General features: G+C 43.5%; 2 protein-coding genes across 2 annotated transcripts; one reads left to right on the forward strand and one right to left on the reverse strand.

Annotated features, from left to right (window-relative positions):
* Nucleotides 1-203: 203 nt before the first annotated feature.
* ATP5PB (ATP synthase peripheral stalk-membrane subunit b) lies at nucleotides 204-14,181 on the reverse strand. Its single transcript, XM_006092540.3, has 7 exons — nucleotides 14,005-14,181; nucleotides 13,696-13,732; nucleotides 9,245-9,390; nucleotides 6,000-6,163; nucleotides 5,453-5,578; nucleotides 1,580-1,759; nucleotides 204-619 (listed from the first exon to the last, which is right to left on the reverse strand). Exons 1-7 carry the CDS (start codon nucleotides 14,042-14,044, stop codon nucleotides 542-544), a joined length of 771 nt encoding a protein of 256 aa, XP_006092602.1. The 5' UTR covers nucleotides 14,045-14,181; the 3' UTR covers nucleotides 204-541.
* A 90-nt stretch (nucleotides 14,182-14,271) lies between these two features.
* Nucleotides 14,272-20,720, forward strand: WDR77 (WD repeat domain 77). Its single transcript, XM_006092541.3, has 10 exons — nucleotides 14,272-14,520; nucleotides 14,767-14,952; nucleotides 15,921-16,062; nucleotides 16,247-16,296; nucleotides 17,038-17,108; nucleotides 17,247-17,301; nucleotides 17,733-17,804; nucleotides 18,517-18,625; nucleotides 19,147-19,215; nucleotides 19,744-20,720. Exons 1-10 carry the CDS (start codon nucleotides 14,406-14,408, stop codon nucleotides 19,901-19,903), a joined length of 1,029 nt encoding a protein of 342 aa, XP_006092603.1. The 5' UTR covers nucleotides 14,272-14,405; the 3' UTR covers nucleotides 19,904-20,720.
* Nucleotides 20,721-21,083: the final 363 nt, after the last annotated feature.

The raw sequence follows: 21,083 nt of genomic DNA on the forward strand, positions 1-21,083 counted from the left end.
AATGGAATGACTTGATGTACAATATTCCCTTTCATTATTTTAAGAAGCTTTAAATTGTCCATAACCTGTCAGTTAGCCAGAAGCAGCTTACCAATAGTAATGGTCTTATAAACAAGATTATCATTTCAATGACATCTTTAATTTTTACCCATATGGCAAATGTTGAAATAGTATTTCAGAAGATTACACAATTTGAAAAAACCTTGTTTCAACTGTCACTTTATTGTAAGATGATAGCATTAATTACAAATTTAAATTATAACTTGGTAGTCTTTAGTCAGGTACCAAATTGTATTAAGAGGAAACTGCTCATTCAAAAGTGATCATAGAACAACTCAAAATGCAGAGCAAGAAGGACAATAAACATCTCACTGGCCAATAGATTGTTTTAATTCTCTCACTAGATGAAACTCACGCTTTTCATTTTTAAGTGGGGTAAACTGTAACTCCAGCAGATGGCGATACAGAAAGCTTTTGTCACAGCCTAGTTTCCAGTCCGTCACTCAAGTGTTTCTAGCTGTCTCAGTCGGGATAGATGCATTTACATAATTGGCTGTGCTTGAGCCTTCTTTGCAAGCAGTTTTAGATCTGAAATGCACTTGGCAATTGTCTCCTTTTCCTGTGATGAGGAAAGAGAAATCTGGTTAGATCTTTCCAAATCACGGAAGGATATAAACACGTAATTCTTATCTCCTACAAAACCTTGAGATTCTTACACAATCTTTAGTTGTATTACTGACTTTAAATATAATAAACTATTAGGAATTATTTACTTATTTACACAGGGAAGAAGCAATTTATTTTAAGAAAATCCAGGGATTAGTTAAAACTCCCTGGCTCAGCTTTTATAAGTAAAATCTATGTAGAGTTTGAAGCCAGTTACGCCTGTAACCACATGCCATCGGTGTGAGCTGTACAGCTACTAGCTGCTTAAAAGAGAGCAAACTAACATTAGCAATACAAAATTATTAAGAATGAAAATAACTGTTCTTTTATTTTCTGCACTTTTTTACATTTTCCAACTTTTTAAAATAAGTACATGTTTTTTACATAAAAGATAGTTTATTAAAAAAACAATTCATTAATATAACACTATATATCTGGGAAAGAAGAAATCACGTCATAAGTAAATAAAGAACATAATTTTTAAAAAGGAGATCAAGTTTAGGTAAATAGAAAAAATTTCTGTTCAAGACCAATAAATCAGGTGCTGGGAAAGAGGAAATGGAATGAAAATCATTAAATTAGGAAATGGAAGGGGCTCAGAGATAACCTTGTCCAGTCTCTATGTTTTAGGGAGAAATTAAATGTGTTGGTTAATGTTTCCCAAATGATGAACTTGATCACAGTCTGCAACAACCAGTGTTCTGAACAATCTTTCTATTGTTCTGACCTGAGATAAGAGGCCTTTAACCAAACTCTGGAGAAGGAAGCCACCCAGGTAGCTGTGCAGCATTTTCTAGGTTCCACCATTCAGAAAAACCAACCAGAGATTGTCTCTAAAAACTCCTGGCTGGGCCACCAGAGGACACCTGTCAGAGATACCACTCCAAGTCCAGAAGCTTCAAACACCACGTACCTGCTGTGCAGAGATGCTCTGTACCACATGCTTCTCCACCCACTGCACCATGTGCTCTTGTTCCTTCCGACGCATCATATTCTGCACAGAGATATGATAGTCCAGGCGATTCTTGACCTCCTTGTATACTCTATGCAACCGTTCCCGGTAAGTAACCTCCAAGGCCATAGCAATGTTATTCTGAAGCAAAATGAAGGAATGATGAAAACTGCACTTCAACTTTTAGTTTCCAAATTGTCTTTTTTGAGTGTAATTGACCTCTATGTTAATTTCACGCGTACAATGATTCTATATTTGTATATACTATGACAAGATTACTACAATGAATCTAGTTAACATTGTACCACACGTAAGTTTCTGGATTTTGTTATCTTTATTAGAAAGGCCCTGTCAACTCCAAGGGTACTGTATTTCTTTTCATACTCTTTTCTACTTTTATATTTTCATTTAATAAGATCTTTAATTCACTTGAAATTTATTTTAGTATGAGGCAGAAGGTAGGAAACCAACTTTATACTACTGACAAAGGTACCCACTTGTCCTTCCTCCACTAAGATGAAAATGCCATTGATGTAAACTGCCGTATGTGTTTAGGTCTATCTCTAAACCCTATCACCTCAGTTTCTACTCATATACCAGACCATACTATTTCAAGTTCATCCTAATTTTATAATTTTAATATTTGGCAGGATTGTTCCTCATAACTTCAATTTTTCAGAATATCCCTGTTAAAATTTTTAATTTTCTATTTATCAATTTGTCCAAGTCCCAACATCCCACCTCTATCTCTTAGTATTTTCTTTCTAAGAAGGAATGTGTTAAAATTCAGAGATTAAAGTAGAATTGATGTCTTTATAATATTGAGCCTTCCAATCTCAGAGCCTCATACCTCACAAGCACTTCACAAAGGAAAAAGATTATACAATTCTAGTTAAGTTTACTCCTGGGCATCTTCTCCTAAATGGTTTATCTTCGTCCAGTATATTTTCTGATGGATTGCTATTTGTATATAGAAGGCTACTGATTTTGTTTGATATTAATTTTGTATCCAGATACCTTGCTGAATTTACTTATTGTTTTAAGAGTTATGTTGCTTCTCTTAGGTCTTCTAGGAATATAATCAGGTAATCTATAAGATTAACTTTGCCTTTTTGAATTTTTATACCTCTCGCTTCTTTCTCTTCTATAATAATATCAACTCACGCCTCCAGAACATTATCAAATTAATAATGGTGACAGGGACACTGTCATCTTCTCGTGTGTGATGAGATTCCTTACAGTCAGCCTGTCAAATGTGAAGGCTTGGCATGTTAATCTCACGTAGGCCCTTAATACTCCTGAGTACAGTTCATTAGTCCATTCCCTCTCGCGATCCTCTTTCCCCTCAAATCTCTCCTATCTTCTTCTCTACTTGCAACTCGCAGCAAATGAACTTCCTTCTTATTTCACTGAGAAAGAGGAATAAAAGAATTTCCACAAGCTTCTACCACCACATAAACAACCTACTTGAACCTATACTCACATGCGTTGCCTTCCTTTCTGTAGCTATGGCTCAACTATCTATGCTCTTGAAGCCAACCCCTCCACGTGTGCATTCTATCCCAAGCCCCCTGGCTACTGACGGACATCACTCCAGCAAACTCTCCCCTCCCCTTTCTTGCATTAATTTTTTCCTAACTTCTATCAGATGCTCATATGTAATGATACTTTTTTTTAACCTCTCGATTCCTACATCCTCCCCTCCTAGCTATTAATTTCTTTGCCCACCATTACAGTAAAACTCTGACAATTTTCAGTTGTCTATAGTGACTCCATTTTCTTTTCTTCCATTGTTTTCTTCAACCCACTCCAATCGATTCACTAAAGTAGCCCTTACCAAGGTCACCAAGAACCTCCATGTTGCTAAATCCTATGGTAAATTCTTAGGCCCTTTATTACTTGACCATAAGTAGAGGGACTACAAATTGAAGCAGTACTTTTTTTTTACCTGTTTTTTCCCCTTGTGTTCCAAAATTATGGATTTAATTGCCACCTGTAAGCTCATGACTCCAAAATCTGCAGCCTGGAATTATCCCCATCGATTCCAGACTCACATATCCAATGACCCTAACAACTCTACTTCACCAACTCATTGGCATTTCAAATTAATGCATACAAGACCAAAGGCTATCTGCAACAGGATAATCAGAGTGATCTTTCAAAACGTAAGTGAGATCATATCACTCCTTTGCTTAAAAGCTTCAGTGACTTTCTCTCTCCTTCAGAGTACAGGTCAAAGTTCTTCCAAAAGCCTATAAGACTTTATATGATCTAGCCCCTGGCCACACTCCACCTTGCCTTTTTAAAATTCTCCTCCTCACCCAATCTACTTCAGTTACATTGGCCTCCTTACTTTCCTTGACTATACTGAGCAAGCTTCCAGGTTTAGGGATGACATTACAAATGTTCTTCCCTCTGCCTGGAATACTATTTCTCCAGAAATCCACATAGCTGCACCATCACTTGTTCTGGTTTCTGCTCAAAAATCACATTAGAGGCCTTTCTAGACTGCCTATTAAAATAGTAACTTTCTCCTTCTAAAATCTCTTTCCCTTTAACATTAGTTTATTGCTCTACATAGCACTTATTACCAATCGACACTCACGTCTGATCAATTTTTTTCTGTCCTTTTCTCAACCCTTGGATAGAAAGTAGATTCCACGAAGGCAGACTTTGTTTTGTTCTCTGCTGTAATCCCAGAACCTGTCTTGACTGGTGTCTCCATAGAGGAAGAACTCAATTATGCATGAGGCAGAAAGTATTCTCTGGTTGTAACCTAATTATGCATGGAAAGAGGTTTTAAAACATTCATGTGCTTAAGAATCTTCAGGCATCCTGTTTTTAAATCATAGATATCTGGATAGCTCCTAGCAGAGGTTTTGATGCCATAGGTCTTAGAATAGGTCCAAAAACCTGCACCAAATGATTGATGCTTGTGTGGTGCTGAGACCACACTAAGAAATATTGGACTTGACACTCTGGCCTGTTTGGCTCAGTGGATGGAGCGTCGGCCTACGGACTGAAGGGTCCCAGGTTCGATTCCGGCCAAGGGCACATACCTGGGTTGTGGGCTCGATCCCCAGTGGGGGCGTGCAGGAGGCAGCCGATCAATGATTCTCTCTCATCATTGATGTTTCTATCTCTCTCTCCCTCTTCCTTCCTCTCTGAAATCAATAAAGAAATATATTAAAAAAAAAAAAAGAAACTAGAGTGCTTTAAAAAAAAAAGAACTATTGGACTAGAGCCTACTATTCAGATACTTACTTTACCTTAGCATGTCATTTTTCATTTCATAGGTATTTCTATAATATAAAACCTCAACATAAGGACATCTCACTTTAAATATTAGGCATAAAGTACTGTACTCAAAGTAACAACAAAATATTTGGACATGTTCCTAAAGTGGTTTTAAAAACTAAATATTTTAGAATCTAATTCTGCTCTGACCATGGTAAAAAGTTTTACTACTACCTGAATCTGCTTGTAAATTTGGAATGTAAGTATCAGATTTTTCTTATAGCAAACATGTTTCCTCGTGAAGTGCCTTAGACAGTGAATTCCATTCTTTAATCAGCTGTAACTTAATGATTGTTTTCCTTTTGTGTGGATTTATAATTTTAGCTTTCTAATTTTAGAGTAATAACTAAACATTTATACATGTGATAGGTCTTCAATGTCTAAACAGCCTTAACTGCCAACCCCTACCTAAATCTTCTCTTTTCTAAATAAAATATGCTCAATTTCCAGCCATTCCTCATGTAAGAGAGTGTAAATTTTTTTTTAAATGCATACAAATGAGTACCTTCATTCTTCTGAGAAAGTTCTGAAACCTACCCTCTGGACATCAAAAAGGTAATGGCGCTTTTGAACCAGTGCCTGCTGGGACTTCTCCAGCTCAATTGCATCCTGGATGCCTTTCATGGTAGCCTGTTTCGCTTCTTCTAGTTGGGCAATTTGTTGCTGCAATTACGATATTTAGAACAAAGATCAGTGAAAGCACCAAGAGTAATTAAACAAATTCATTTTATTTTTTCTCAAAGTTATATCCCCCATTTATAAAAACACAGAAACATACACACATATAGGGAGAAATGCACAAATCCTTTAAAAGAATTGCCCATGACAGGTACACAGTATCTGTTGAGTGAACAAAACCATGGAAAAACTGGAGAAAGTTTGGTAGATTTTCAAAAATTTATCTTGATTTCTGATCTCAAATTAGTAACCTATCAACACCTGTAGTTGTACTTATAATTAGATTAATTTCTAATTATATTGAATATGTATGTATATATAGACATATATATATATTCATATCAAAAACATCACTTGATGGCTTCTACTATGGTCTCAAATGGGAAATAAGGTTTATGGTTCTTACCTCATTGAGTTTATCAGCAAATTCCCCAATAGAGGCACCATATTTTTTAATGATATAGACAAGCAACCCTATTGTTGATACAGCAGAGATGGTGTCTGGAGTAACCACATATATTTCTTTGGATAGAAAATATAAGATAAGCCCAGTTCCGAGCACATAGGGTCCTAAAAAAAGAAAAGGTTATTTTATGATGGATATGCTAGGTCTAACAGGGTAAGATAGAAAGATAATTCTGCATTTAATTAGTTGAAGGCCAAATAATGATTAAAATAATTGGATTCAAAGACAGAATACTGGATTGAGAAGCATTACGGTAGAGTTGAGAGAACAAGGATCTGAACTCAAGGAAATCTGACTTTACAACTTATAAGAAACTGGGGAACATAAGTAGTTTCTAAGCTTAGATTCCTCATCTGTAAAATGGGAACAGTACCTTCTTCACAGGGTTGATGAAATTAAAAATAATGTATGTAAAGTGCCTAGCACAGCCCAGCTGGTGTGGCTCAATGGTTGAGTGTTGACCCATGCACCAAGAGGTCGCTGGTTTGATTCCCAGTCAGGGCACATGCCCACGTTGTGGGCTCGATTCCCAGTGGGGGGTGTGCAGGAGGCAGCCAATCGATGTTTCTCTCACTGATGTTTCTATCTCTTTCTCCTTCTCCTCTCTCTCTATAAAATCAATAAAAACATATATTTTTAAAAAATAATGTGCCTAGCATAGCTGCTCAACAAACAGGAACTATTCCACAAAGAAGTCAGGAAACTTTCAGAAGTAATTTGTTCAGCAAAATGTACAACTTATTGAATGGGAACATTAGTCAGGATAAAATGTATCTACCACTGCTTATTTTTATTGACTAGGAACCTGACACTGAAGATAAAAAACAACTACAGCTATAAAGTAGTATATACATAAAAAAGGAATAATTAGATATCGGGGTTCTCAATTCCTGTAGCATCTTCAAATGCTTCAAATATAGCTATCTTTTCTTGCCTCCCAGGACGCTAAACAGAGACAAAGCAGACCTTTATGGCAGCATTTTAGTGTTTTTGAGAAACACTAGCACCAAAGGACGTTAGGCTATAGTATGAGAATAAAGGAGTTATACTGCTGACCTCTGAACAACGTGGTGGGGAGCAGTGAAGTTAGGGGTGTTGACCACCCCCCCAGTCCAAAACTCACACATAACTTTTGACCCCCCCCCCAAATTTAACTACCAAGTCTTCTGTTAATGGAAGCCTTATCCAATATCATAAACAGTCAATTAACACATATCTTATATGTTGTATGTATTATATGCTGTTCTTACAATAAAGTTAGAGACATAAGAAAATAAGAAAAATACATTTACAGTATTTATTTATTTAAAATTGGCCTTTTAAAAAGAGATTTTTTGTTTTTTAAAAAATATATATCTTACTGATTTTTTACAGAGAGGAAGGGAGAGGAATAGAAAGTTAGAAACATCGATGAGAGAGAAACATCTATCAGCTGCCTCCTGCACACCCCCCACTGGGGATGTGCCCACAACCAAGGTACATGCCCTTGACTGGAATCGAACCTGGGACCTTTCAGTCCGAAGGCCGACACTCTATCCACTGAGCCAAACTGGCTGTTTACAGTATTTATTGAAAAATATCCACATATAAATGGACCCCTACAGTTCAAACCCATGTCAATGGTCAACTAGAGTTTCAAAAATATTTTACCCAGTTTCCCATACAATGTTTCAAGATTTGTTTTGTTTTTTAATTTGCCTTCTATATATAGATTTTAAATGTGAATTTGCAAAAAAGGTCTATCACATGTAACATTTTCATCATCTATGGAGATCTGGGGACACTAATGTTTCTTGCAATTTCAGGTAGGACAGTGGTTGGCAAACTGCGGCTCGCGAGCCACATGCGGCTCTTTGGCCCCTTGAGTGTGGCTCTTCCACAAAATACCGACTTCTGCGCATGGGCCATGAAGTTTCAATCGCACTGTACATGCACGCCTGCATGTGGTATTTTGTGGAAGAGCCACACTCAAGGGGCCAAAGAGCTGCAGTTTGCCGACCAGTGAGTTAGGAAAATGCTAATCTAGGCACTCCCTGGAGGGTTCAAAAAAAACCACCTTGGTTTCCAATGTTCCACAATCCTAGCAGTACATGAGTACAGCAAGCAAGACAGTGCATGTAGCAGAAAGGACACTAAACCTAATTGGAGAATCTGGATTTAAGTACAACTCAGTTACTAAAGAGAGAAAAAATTTGGTAAATCCTTGGTTTCCTAGTTCTTCTGGGTAATGAAAATGTCTTCATGGCACTGTTGTAAGAATTAAATAGTGTTAAGTGAAACCATATCTTCTCTTCCTATATATAGAAGCCTAAGCAACTGTTACGACCAGTCGCTATGACGCACACTGGCCACCAGGGGGCAGACGCTCAATGCAGGAGCTGTCCCCTGGTGGTCAGTGCGCTCCCACAGCGGGAGTGCTGCTCAGCCAGAAGCTGGGCTCATGGCTGGTGACCAGGAGCCTCTTCGCCTCCATGTCAGTGCTACTTAGCGGCTGCACAGCGGGGCCGGGATGAGCGGGAGCGGCACAGCACCAGCCTGGGCTCCTCCCTGGCCGCCTGCCACTTTGTGCAGTCCAACATCCCCGAGGGGTCCCGGGATACGAGAGAGTGCAGGACAGGCTGAAGGACGCTGCCAGCACATGAATCCATGCACCGGGCCTCTAGTTGCATTATAAAAATGCAATGTTTCACAACATTTTATGCTTTTTTGACCTCGAGGGGGAAAAGCTGATAAATACAGCCCATTTTCTGTTTTCATGCTTACATATACAATTTAATACACTCTACTGCCTTACCTGGCTTTATTCTAATCCACAGCTATTTCTATTAGATAGTATATTATACAGTTACTTGTTTCTTTATTGTGTATCCTACAATAGCATGTATGTTCTGTGATGGCACACCACTGCACGCCTAGACTAGTACCTGGCATAGAGCAGGCATTCAATAAACTTAGTATATCAACAAATGGAGACAATGCTAAAAATCAAGTTAAAATTCCAAACAAATTTATTCCAAAGACAAGTTAGAGCAACTAAATTGTTATATTGAATCACTTCCACAATTACTTTTAAAACAGCTGGCTTGATTTTTGTGGTGTATGTGAAGAAGTAAGAGGCTGCCCAAATCCTAGGTTAACATAAATCACACAATCCAAACATACTATCAAAATGGGCAAATGCTCACCTGTTACACCGGTTTTAGGATAAAGAAACTGGAAGAATTCCTCAGGGATCAGTCCAAGACGAACTTTTCCTCCATATTCAGGAAGAGGTGGTACAGGGGCAAGACTTGGCTGCCCAGTGTGAAAGATCCTTGTTGCTTGCACAACCCTAAGGTAGCAATGACACAAATTTAAAGTCTATTCTTTAAAGAGAACACAGTGTATGAAGTTAGTAGAAACAATGAATGGGGATAAGGACTGAGGCAACAAGAAAGAGATGGAGACCAAGAACAGAAAGGTCATAACAGAAAGAGAATAGACCAAGAACAGGAAAGTTAGGGTCTAATAATTAGCTGTGTGACAGGGCAAATGACTTACATAAAGTCGTATGTAATCTTCTACCCAAAACTAGAATCCCTTCTGTAAGTCTCATCAGTTATCTGTCTATTATCAGCACGGAAATATGTAAGAACATAGACCAAAGGCAGACTACTATCTGGGTTCAAATCCTAAACCTGTTTAGAATGGTACTTGGCGTATGTTAAAGTTCTATGTCAGTGGTTAACTATTACATGTCCACTGTGTTATGAGCTCCCTGATGGCAAGAACTTTGACCTTTTTGAATATTCTCTGGGATGGGGTGCTGACCAACACTATGTGAAACAGGTTTGTTTCAGTGTTAGGTAGCTCTAATTATGTTCACCTTTGAATTGAACTGCTATGTATGTCTTGAAACCTGCTTTTATTGGTTCTAATTTTATTTTTCCCTGTATGAAAGATACGCTCATACTAGTATATGTGGGTTAAACATCTCCCCACACAATCCTGACTGTCCATCACAAGGAGCTCTCTGATTTTGTTTACAAAAACTAGGTACACAGAACTGAACATAATACTCTTAACACAGCATGACCAAATCATTCTTTCTACAAATATATATTCTGAACTTGCTATTGCCATTATTGTATTGTACTACTATTGTATTGTACTACAGTGGATTTGAAAATTATTCTTGTACTGTAATAGCCTAAGATTCCATTTTTAGCAGTTATAGCAAATTGGTGTCTCATTGTTTCAGATTAAATAAAATCCACTAGTCGTTCTCCTATTTGCTGTCAAGCGTAGTCTCCTTCAAATACTCGGTATGTTTTTGTCCCAATTCTCTGTACCTCTATCCCCTTGCAATGTAAGAGTTTATATTATTTCTTTGATTTTGGTTCACTGCTTGTCTTTTTAACATTATTGTTTTTTATCTTTTTGAATTACAGTTTACACTCTATAGTATTTTCTTTTAGTTTCAATACCCCATCAACTTTTGAAATCTGAGAATCATGCTCAAGATTCTTTCATTTAAATCAGGGTTTTTCAACCTTAGCACTACTGACAGTTTGGACTACTGACAATACTTTGTTGTAGAAGACTGTTCTGTGCACTGTAAAGGGATTAGCAGTATCCCTGTGGTCTGTACACACTAGAACCCTGGTCGAGCCGCATGTGGCTCGCGAGCCGCAGTTTCCCAACCACTGCTCTAGAAGCATCTAGTGTAGCATCCCCCCTCCAAATGTCCCATGGAGGGCACACTGGCCCAGGCTGAGAACCGCTGATTTTAATCACAGCACTGGAGAATGGCTTTAGGCTGATACAGAGCCGCATGTGGCTCGCGAGCCGCAGTTTCCCAACCACTGCTCTAGAAGCATCTAGTGTAGCATCCCCCCTCCAAATGTCCCATGGAGGGCACACTGGCCCAGGCTGAGAACCGCTGATTTTAATCACAGCACTGGAGAATGGCTTTAGGCTGATACAAATCCTCTCAACTGGCTGTCGTAGTTCAAGCCCTCATCTCTTGCCTGAACTTAATAATCCAAAACCTGGTCTCTCTTCTTCTGGTCAAATACCCCTTAATCCTAGCCCCTGACACACTGCTGCCAATATTTTTAAAATGCAAATTTTACTTAAAGCCTACAGAAAAACAAACCACTTAATATAGCGCACATGATTCAGCACCTGTCAAATTTTAGACCCTCACCTTCCTTCATTCTCCTACCCTCTAGCCATGAAGAAGTACTCACAGCTCTCATAAACCAACAAAAAAAAAAAACACACACACGCTTCATGCTGCTCCTTCTGCCTGCTATGCCTTTCGCTTAGTAGCTGCCAAATCCAACCAGCCTTCAGGACATCTCTAGTACATCCTTTATCAGGGCCTCTCCAATCTTGGGGTAACACTTATTCATTTCACAAACATTCATCACTGATTTTCCACTTATGTCAGGCCCTGAAAGCACAGCAACAAGCACACCAAGTCCCAGCCTTTTTAACACTGCTGTAAGGCTGTGGGGAGTGTGTACATAGGTCTGTACGCTTTCAGGTAGCTATTTCGGGTTCTATGAGGAAAAACGGAGCAAGATAAGGGGACAGGGAGCAACAGAGTGGGAGCAAGGCGTTTTGTAGGAGGCCAGAGGACACCTGAGCCACTGACCTTGGGGAAAGAGAGAAGAGCAAGTACAAAGATCTGCGGCAAAAAATAAGCTCCACAGTTGTAAAAGGAACAGCAAGAAGGCCTATGGCCGCAGAATGAGCTAAAAGGACAGTGACTGAAGAGGCAGGATAGGACCCGCTCATTTGGGCCCTTCTGGTGATGCAAGTTTGGATTTTATTTCAAGTGGGATGGGGAGCTCTGGAGGGTTCAGGGGTGTGGGGTGAGGAGACGGACATAATTCCTACTGGGAGAGCGGGCCGTAATGGGAAAGAAAAGATGCAAGGAGACTAGTTGAGAGGCTACCAGAATAGCCCCTGTGAAAGTTGATGGAGGTTTGCACCCTAGGGTGGTAGCGGGAGAAGTGGTCAGAGTCCAGGTATAATCTGGTGGAAGGACCTTGCTGATGCATTAGATATGGAAAGTGAAAGAAAGAGAAATCGAGGATGTTCCTTGTATCTTATATATGAATCTTGTGTATTTTATTTATTACCTGTATGATAATTATTTACTTGTCTGTATGGAATCTTTCTTCTCTGATAAGTTGGAAGCAATTAGAGCTTTGCTTTATTACATACTCAAAAATTACAGATAGATTAAAGCCACCTTTTCAGGCCACAGAATAGTTATCACATTTTGCAAGATTTACAGCTAAAAACAGAAATCACCCTCCCAAATGGACAGGTTTTATGAAATAATATTAACCTAACAGCTGCTAATATTTACTAAGTATATACTACGTATCCGGCACTGGTTTTACAGTTTCACCGGAATTAACTCTTTTAATTTTCATAACCCATAATGCACAATTATCTCCATTTTGCAGATGAGGAAACAGCGGTCACACAGCTGGTAAGTGGAGAGGCCAGGTGTACCTCTTTCTTCTAGCTGTGGAGTTCTTACGCTAAACCAGTGATTTTCAAACTTAAGTTCTCATGGCACACATAACTAATTAAAATTCTGCGGCACACCAAAAAATGTATTATAATTTTGGCCGACCTGACCAAAAAAAAAAAAAAGGGTATAATTTTGATACATTCACTTGATGGCCATTGTTGTGTGGGCTGTCTTCATTTTTTTATTTGACAGTCGAAGGGAAAAGAGGTCAGTGCCCTTGACTAAATAGTCACGCGTTGCATGTTTTAAAATCCCTGTGGCACACAGGCTGAAAATCGCTGCTCTAAACCACTGCTCTACAGCTACCTCCTCTCTGGACTGTCAGCTCCATAAAGGCAGGCCCTCAGCCTTGCTCATTTTCTATCTCTGGCTGTCTGGGTGGCAACTAAATACCTATTGAATCAATAGATTTCCCTAGCTCTTATCTCCTGGCAGTAAAAGTCGGAATCTGGGAGACAGACCGCAAACAACTCGCTTCATTTTTGTTTTACTTTAAAAAACCTGTTCACTCATATGTGGGATATGAAACAGAAAGCAACAAACTAACAAACAAAAACAAATAAACTCATAGACACGGACAACAGTCTGACCAGAAAGGGGCTGAGGGAAGGCTGAAGAGGGAAAAGGTGGTGAATTACCCGGCGAGGGAAGGAGACTCAACGAGCACACAATGCAATCTACAGGTGACGCCTTACAGAACGGTGCACTTGAAACTTAATGTCACCCCAATAAATTTAACTAAAAACAAGGCAAAAACTTGTCCTTGGGTACGCAAAAATTCTGATCACAGGAACTCTGATTCGCAAGGTGGCAGCTCTGTCTACCTGAAGGTCACAAGGGAGAGGGGCGGGGCTTAGAAGACATCAAACCAGTTTATAGTTTAGTTAGAACACATCGCCTAAACTCTGCATCTTTGCCATAATGTGATACGACGACGATATTTTAGGTAGTTCAGAAGCCCCAGTGTTTGAATGAGGCTTTATGCGTTCCAAAATTACCCCCCAAAAAGGTAATTTCTGGCCCAAAGCTGAGAGGTCACAGAGAAGCGCAAGGCGAGGACAAAAAACAAGGGCGAAGGGGAGGATGACGCCCCTCACTTACCCGGGACCGAGGAGGGCGGCGTTCTTCAGGGAGGGGGCTGCAAACACACAAGCGCAGGTCAGCAAGGTCAAGGTGACATTTGGTTCGCCCCTCCCTTGGTCCCCGCGGGGCCCGACCACTAAGGCCACTCACCTCTCTTTCCTGTCCCCCGAGACCTCGCGCCCACCTTCCGAGCGGCGCTAAGAACCCCCCACTCAGGCCCCAGGCTCGCTAGCGTTTCTTCGGCCACTGTCCTCCCACCCGCTCCGCGTAACCCTAGACGCGCTTCTCTACAGTCATGATAGTCCCACCCAGGCCTACACCTCTCACCCGCTGCGGCGGCTGCAGAAAACACCACCCGAGACAGCATGGTCAGCGAGGGCAGGCTCGGCGGTCCTGGGGTCCCGGTGACCTGGACGAAGTATTCTACCCGAGTCCGAGCAAGATGGTCGCCCGCAAGTCTCGCGAGAAGAGAACGCGCACCCTCGTTCCCTCAACTTCCTCTCCAATTCTTTTTTCTCGCGATAAGAGTCCCGTAGGGCGGAGAACCAGTCGCGGAGGGCGGCAGCCGGAAAGCGGAATGGAACCGTAGAAGCAATTCTCGCGAGATGTAGCGTGCCAGTCGCCTGTCCAGAGGGGCGGAGGCCCAGGGGGTACCACGTGGGGACTGTCGGAGCTGAGCCTCCCGCGGGCGTCCAGTTTGGGTCTAGGTTGGCATTGAAACCGTGGAGATGAGGAAGGAAACCCCGCCCCCTCTAGTGCCCCCGGAGGATCGCGAGTGGAACCTTCCCCCTAATGCACCCGCCTGTATGGAGCGGCAGTTGGAGGCTGCGCGGTACCGGTCGGGTGAGCCGAGATCCCGGGCCTGGGGCTCCCTCACCCCGCCTCGGGGCGACCCTTCCCGAGACTCTTCCTTCTGGCCCGCCCCCGCCCCTCCTGCCACCCTGATCCATCCCTCGCTGAACTCGGTCCCCAACCGTGCCCCGCGATCCGGAGCTCACATCCAGCCTCAGTCCGCGTGGTTTTCTGGGCTGTCGCCATGGAGACGAACCCTTACATTCCTCGCGCGCTGACAGCTTGTACCTCCCTTAGATGGGGCGCTCCTGCTCGGGGCTTCCAGCCTGAGTGGCCGCTGCTGGGCTGGCTCCCTCTGGCTTTTCAAGGACCCTTGTGCCGCCCCCAACGAAGGCTTCTGCTCCGCTGGAGTCCAGACGGAGGCCGGAGTAGCGGACCTCACTTGGGTGGGGGACAGAGGTATCTTAGTGGCTTCCGATTCAGGTGAGTCACTGTCTCCTCAACCTCACGGGTGCAATGAAGGCCGAGGGGGTACAGGTCGGGCTAGGTTCAGTCTTTCATGCCCCACACTCAGTGCAGGGGGTAGCTTGAGGGTGTTGGTCCCTCAGGAGAACTCCCGAGTAGGTGGGAATACCTTTTCCAAAATTCTAAATTGCCTGGTGGGAATTTCTAGCAAAACTCATAACAAAATTAAGAAATGGGTTGGAACCGTTTTTTCTTCCATGTAACCTGTCCCCTAACCCCCCAGTCCAGACCAAGGATAATCTTAATCTTAGAGATAGTGTTGAAGCCAATCTCTGGTGCCTCTTTCCAGATTTTCCCATTTTCTTCTGAAATGTCTCTATTCTGCTTTCTTTGTTTTGAATGTCAGACTCAGTAGTGGAGATTTTGTTATTAAAAAAAAAAAAAGATCAGAATTGGTGTGTTAGCAGGCATTACATGAAATTTAAAATTGAGCCAATTTTTGGGGTGTTTTCAGTACTTAACCAGTCACCGTGCAAGCCATTGAGTTATTCAATGTATTTTTAAAGACTCTGCAAGACATTTATTGAAACTGTTCAACAAATACTTATTATAATTGGAAAGCTTTAACCACACTGGACTGTGTGTACATAGACCATTGTGGAGATGTCATCCTTTTTCCCCCGGGAACATATTTTCCAGTATTTTCTCACTGGAAGTGGGGTAATGGATTTTACCAGCTGGTTCATCTTTTCCTAGAAGCCTTTGCCACCTAACTGTTTGGACTGTTGTTAGGAAAAGAGTAATACCAGCATTAAGGCAAATGGCTTGGAAGTTAGCTAAACCCTCTAATAATATGGACTTTGCTTCTATAGAAATAACTTAATTTGTTAGCTCAGTGACAATGGACTACTTGAATCCTAGAAGTGAATTACTGTGTTGGTATAATTCAGGCTTGTTCCCTTCACCCTCCATCCTATCCCTAACAGGTGCTGTTGAATTGTGGGAGCTGGATGAGAACGAGACGCTCATTGTCAGCAAGTTCTGCAAGTATGAGCACGATGACATAGTGTGTACAGTCAGTGTCCTGCGCTCAGGCACACAAGCTGTCAGCGGTAGCAAAGACTTCTGGTGGGTCCTTGTTCTCAGCACCCCTGTCTCTAAGCCTCTTTTGGATGTCTTCACTGTATGATTAGCCTTATTATATAACATTTTAGACTCATTATAAGATCCCAGGGACTAATTATGGCATATCTCTAAGGTGTCCCTGGAGATTTTGCAACCCACTGAGTATCTGTTTTCTTTTTCTTCTTAGCATCAAGGTCTGGGACCTCACTCAGCAGATGGTACTGAATTCATACCGGGGTGAGTGCCCGCTCTTTTTTTCCAGTCCTGGCCTTAGCCATTTTATTTATTTATTTATATTTTTATTGACTTCAGAGAGGAACGGGGAGAGAGAAACATTAATGATGAGAGAGAATCATTGCTCGGCTGCCTCCTGCACGCCCCCTACTGGGGATGAGCATGCAACCTGGGCATGTGCCCTTGACCGGAATGGAACCCGGGACCCTTCAGTCCGCAGGCCGATGCTCTACCCACTGAGCCAAACCAGCTAGGGCAGCCGTTTTATTTTTATTTTCTTTTTGGACTCTTTGTTTGAACTTTGCTTGGATGTTAGGGGCAGCAGGTCCTCGCTCTCCTGCCTGACTACTACAGGCAGCTACTCATTCAATCAGAGGAAAGAGAACATTCAGGAAATCTATTCCCTTAAAACTTAGTGTCCAGAACTCCCGTGAGGCATGCATCCTGCAGTATGAAGATTACTCTTCTAGGATGTTAACTATGAAATCTTTCACTGTCCCTGCTCAGCCCTAATTTCTCTCTCATTGTCTTTGCTAATTAATTTTCCCCAAGCCCTTTTTAGGTTTTATAACTCCATCAACATCTCCTCTTAGGTTTTGTTTCATTCAGGATCTCTCGTGAAATTTATTAAATTGCATCATGAGCCTAGGCCTCCTCCCCCGCCCTCCTGCCCCTTGATAGGGTCTGGCTGCTGGCTAGTAGTGGCTCCAGCTTCTCTCTCATTTCTCTCCCCTTCCCGTACAGCTCACTCCGGGCAGGTCACCTGTGTTGCTGCCTCTCCCCACCAGGATTCCGTGTTTCTTTCGTGCGGTGAGGTGAGATACAGCCTCTTCTTCCCTTCCCACTCCCCAGCCGCACTCCAACCCTCGAGGCCAAAGTCTAGTGTGGAGGCCTCCTGGCCCGCGGCTGCTCCTTTGGATTCTGAAGCCCCTTTTCTCTTCCTCGGCTTCTAGGACAGTCGAATTTTACTCTGGGATACCCGCTGTCCCAAGCCAGCATCACAGATGGGTGAGTCTGAGAGCGCGGTGGGAGTGGGACTGGGCCCCACCCAGGAGAGGCTTTCCTTGGCCAGAGTCAAAGGGAAAGTCATGAGATGCCAGTTCCTGTGACATAAGTTACACAACCGCTCTCTTTCCCACTGAGGCTCTGCTGACCTCAGCGGAAGGGCTGGTTCCTGGGTGGTGATTTACTTTCCATTTCCTGGATGGGTCAACAAGGCAGCCAGAGTTGAAATCTTCATGCTTTATGCTTGAAACTTGCCTGCGGCTTGTGTCCAGAAAGGGCAGGAGGCTGGTGGGTCAAGGATGAGGACCTGGCTGCCTTCGTGGGGTTTGAGAATCGGAATAAAGAGTTCCTGGGACTTAGACTGCATCACCTGAGAAGCATCTTCTCGGAGCTGGGCTCTGGGTCTCATACGAACCCTCTTCTCTCCTTTGCAGGCTGCAGTGCCTCTGGCTACCTTCCTACCTCACTAGCTTGGCACCCACAGCAGAGCAAAGTCTTTGTCTTGGGTAAGGGAGCACCTCAAACTGCGTGTTGACTCTAGGAAGAGGGAGGATGAGAGAGGGAGTGCCAACTCCATATTGCACAAGGCTCTGGCTGCTCTGCCTCAGCACACCTGGCACCACATGCATGATGCTGACGGGGGCTGGAGAGGGGGACCATCCTAACGGGGTTTTAGTTCAGCTTTGGACAACAGGATTTCCTCCCCCAGTGGCTCTGAGTCCTGATTGTTCTGGCTCTTGCATCCTGGGTGTGACTAGAAGTCGTGGGCCACAAAGCACGGGGATCATGATACAGCAGGTCCTTGAATAATGTCACTTCATTCAGCATCGTTTCATAACATTGATGAGATGCCACAGGAACTTAAATCTGGTTTATATCAACGAGCCTATGCAAATTGCTTTCATTATATGTTGTTTCACTTAGAATTACAACCCATCGGTGATGTTAAGTGAAGACTTACTATATAGGGAATTTCTTTCTACTGTGCATAGTTGTGCTGTCATGGTGACAGGGTTGTGGTTAAACTGATCACTACATCATCCATTAATTTAATTTTCACAACCACCCGATGGCTACTTATTCCTATTTAATGAAAGAGAAAACTGATCCTCAGAGGTTAACTTGTCCAGCATCGTGGGACTAGCATTCAAGTCCAGGTCTGGCTGAATCCCAAGCCCGCACTCCTAACCACTGTGCTGCGCTCTCGCTTTTCTGCAGGTGATGAGAACGGCACTGTCTCCCTGGTGGACACCAAGAGCGCAAGCTGTGTCCTCAGCTCAGCTGTGCACTCCCAGTGTGTCACTGGGCTGGCGTTCTCCCCACACAGGTACTGTTCTTTGTCATCAGGGCCTGCCGGGGACATCTGGGCACAGCGAGGGGACTTGCTTATGTCAGCCAAGCATTAGGAAGATCCTTAAAGCAGACACGGCTCTGCAGAGGTTTCGGAATGTCAGTGGTCTCTTAAAACGGGTCCTTTTTTGGGTTGTGCAGTCCCTGTCTGCAAATGGCTAACATTCAGCTCGGCACCCAGCACAGTGAACAGTGCAGGCCTCTGGGACAGTGTGGTTGAGAAGCCCGTGTTTCTGGGTTATTGCTGGAGCTGCAGGGAGGGACCAGATGGAGTGGTTAGTCGCCAGGACGATTGTCCACCCTGGATTTTTTCCATTTCCCTCATCTTTCCTTGGAACTTACAATGTCGACTTGAATGGTAGCCAGACCTTAACCCAGCGTGGGGATCAGGCCCCCTTCTCCGGTCACTTTGGGGGGGGTTGGGAGCTGGCCCATCGGGGTTTGTCTTGGGTTTGTTTGTCTTGGGACCCATGGGCTTCCCTTCCCTCCCTCCTCTAGTGCTCCCCTGCTGGCGTCTGTCAGTGAGGACTGCTCCCTTGCTGTGCTGGACTCGGGCCTGTCCGACGTGTAAGTGCCAGGGGAGCCCTGTGGGCGGGAAGCGGGGAGGGGAGCAGCGGGCCAGGTCCTTTTCCTTGTCAGGAAAGTGCATTGTCTCTGTCAAGGGGACCAGGTGGGGGAAGCGGGCGGAGTGTTGACCCTCTCCCTCCTGGGGCTGCTTCACAGCCAGCTCTGCCCCTGGTAGAGGAATGTGGTGGTGGGCGGCGTTTCTGAGACTGGCATGCCAGCCTCCCAGAGGGCAGCCTGCCCTCTTCCCATAAAGAATCGCTTAGTGAATTGGAGCCTGTTACCAGGTGAAGAGCACCAGATAGAAGGTCTGAAGAGCACCAGATAGAAGGTCTGTTTGTCTTCCTTCTTGGCCCATGTCCCTGCTCTTGCTCTAGCCTGTTTCTTCGTCTATGAAAATAAGGTTCAGTGAGGTCCTCTGGGGGGCGATACCTGACGAAGTGTGTGTAATACATCCCAACAGTGTGCCTGCATATGGTGGGTTCTCTCCTCCTGTCCCTGCCACGCTCAAACTTTCCGTTCCACTTCTAGGTTCAGAAGCCGAGCCCACAGAGACTTTGTGAGGGATGCTACATGGTCTCCGCTCAATCCCTCCCTCCTCACCACCGTGGGCTGGGACCACCAGGTCATCCACCACGTGCTGCCCACAGAACCTCTCCCAGCCCCTGGACCTAACAGTGTTGCCAAGTAGACTGGGTTTAAGGCAAAAGCAAATCCCCCAGGAGTAGCCTCACCCTTTGCCCTCTCAGTCTGAGAGACCACACAGGAGCCTTTTCAAATCCAGGTCAGCTGATACCCCAGACCTGGGCAGTCACTAGGCATGTCTCCCAGCCTGGGGTGGCTGATTCTCGGATCCTGTAGTCATAGGGAAGAAAAACTATCTGGGAAATGGATAGATATGTATATCTGAGTGTGTGTGTGTAGTTTTTTGGTCGGGAGAGGGAAGCCCACCCTCTCCACCCCCTAAAAACGAGTTCATGAGGCTTTTATGCTTCCCATGTAGCTGTGCGTGTGGAATCAGCTGTGTCTAGATGAGATGTGGGCATCCTGGATTCTAGAAGCAGCTTATATACTACTCAGATGGGAGCAGCTTAACTTTTTTTATAGAACTTAATTCACCTTTCACATGGGCAGTGCTTCCATTCACAGAAATCCAGGCCAGCTCAGCTGGAGGAAGAGCCGGGCCACTCACCACAGTTTTGCACAACTTGCCATTAAACTGACTTCGGAGTCCATTTTCTGGCCGAATAAAGTTTGGTGCCTGTCTAGTGCCTCCCCAACTCCCATAGAGTTGTGTATGTGAAAGACGAGGGTTTTTCTATCATAGAGGCCATAGATGGGGATGGGGGAGAGCGTAAGGGCATTTCAGTTAAAAACTGACATATAGACTTGCAGAGAAATGGCTGCCACCTTTCTTACCTGAAAATAACCTGGGGCCTGACCTCTCCTGCCTCTGGGACTTTTCTGTGGACACTGGCTGATGAAATAAAACGTTTAGGCTTTATGGGCCTGTCTTTTCCAACGCGTCTTATGTGCAGTTACACATATTTCACTTCTCAGGGTATCAGTCCTACAGCCCCCAGAGCAGCTGGTTGGAACTTAAGTTTAACGTTTGGTTACTGGGGTTGGTGGACTGGCTGCAGCTGCAAATTAGAAATCATGGCTCAGTTCCTGAGCGTATTGAACTGAAATATAATCCATCATGTGCTTTTGTACTTGCAAGTTCAGCTTAAAATCGCACGGAACTGGGGCAGTGTGAAGGAACATGGACACATTTTTATAAGTAAAGATTCCGATCAAACATGTCCTTTGGGATAAGCATTAGAATTTTAGTTTCAAAGTGAACGTTCCCATTTCTGTAGAAAGAAACC

The sequence above is a fragment of the Myotis lucifugus genome, unplaced genomic scaffold (genome assembly GCF_000147115.1).
Source record: "Myotis lucifugus unplaced genomic scaffold, Myoluc2.0 scaffold_101, whole genome shotgun sequence".
Classification (NCBI taxonomy): domain Eukaryota; kingdom Metazoa; phylum Chordata; class Mammalia; order Chiroptera; family Vespertilionidae; genus Myotis; species Myotis lucifugus.

What these genes read in the sequence shown, in the direction of transcription:
- ATP5PB (XM_006092540.3), bottom strand. Translation starts at nt 14,044, where the DNA reads ATGCTGTCTCGGGTGGTGTTTTCTGCAGCCGCCGCAGCGG. An exon ending in TCCTAAAACCGGTGTAACAG is followed by an intron (nt 6,164 to 9,244) that starts GTGAGCATTTGC and finishes TTCTTTTTTTAG; the next exon opens with GACCCTATGTGCTCGGAACT. An exon ending in ACCTTTTTGATGTCCAGAGG is followed by an intron (nt 1,760 to 5,452) that starts GTAGGTTTCAGA and finishes ATTTTGCTTCAG; the next exon opens with AATAACATTGCTATGGCCTT.
- WDR77 (XM_006092541.3), top strand. Translation starts at nt 14,406, where the DNA reads ATGAGGAAGGAAACCCCGCCCCCTCTAGTGCCCCCGGAGGATCGCGAG. An exon ending in GGCTGCGCGGTACCGGTCGG is followed by an intron (nt 14,521 to 14,766) that starts GTGAGCCGAGAT and finishes TACCTCCCTTAG; the next exon opens with ATGGGGCGCTCCTGCTCGGG. An exon ending in CTTAGTGGCTTCCGATTCAG is followed by an intron (nt 14,953 to 15,920) that starts GTGAGTCACTGT and finishes TATCCCTAACAG; the next exon opens with GTGCTGTTGAATTGTGGGAG.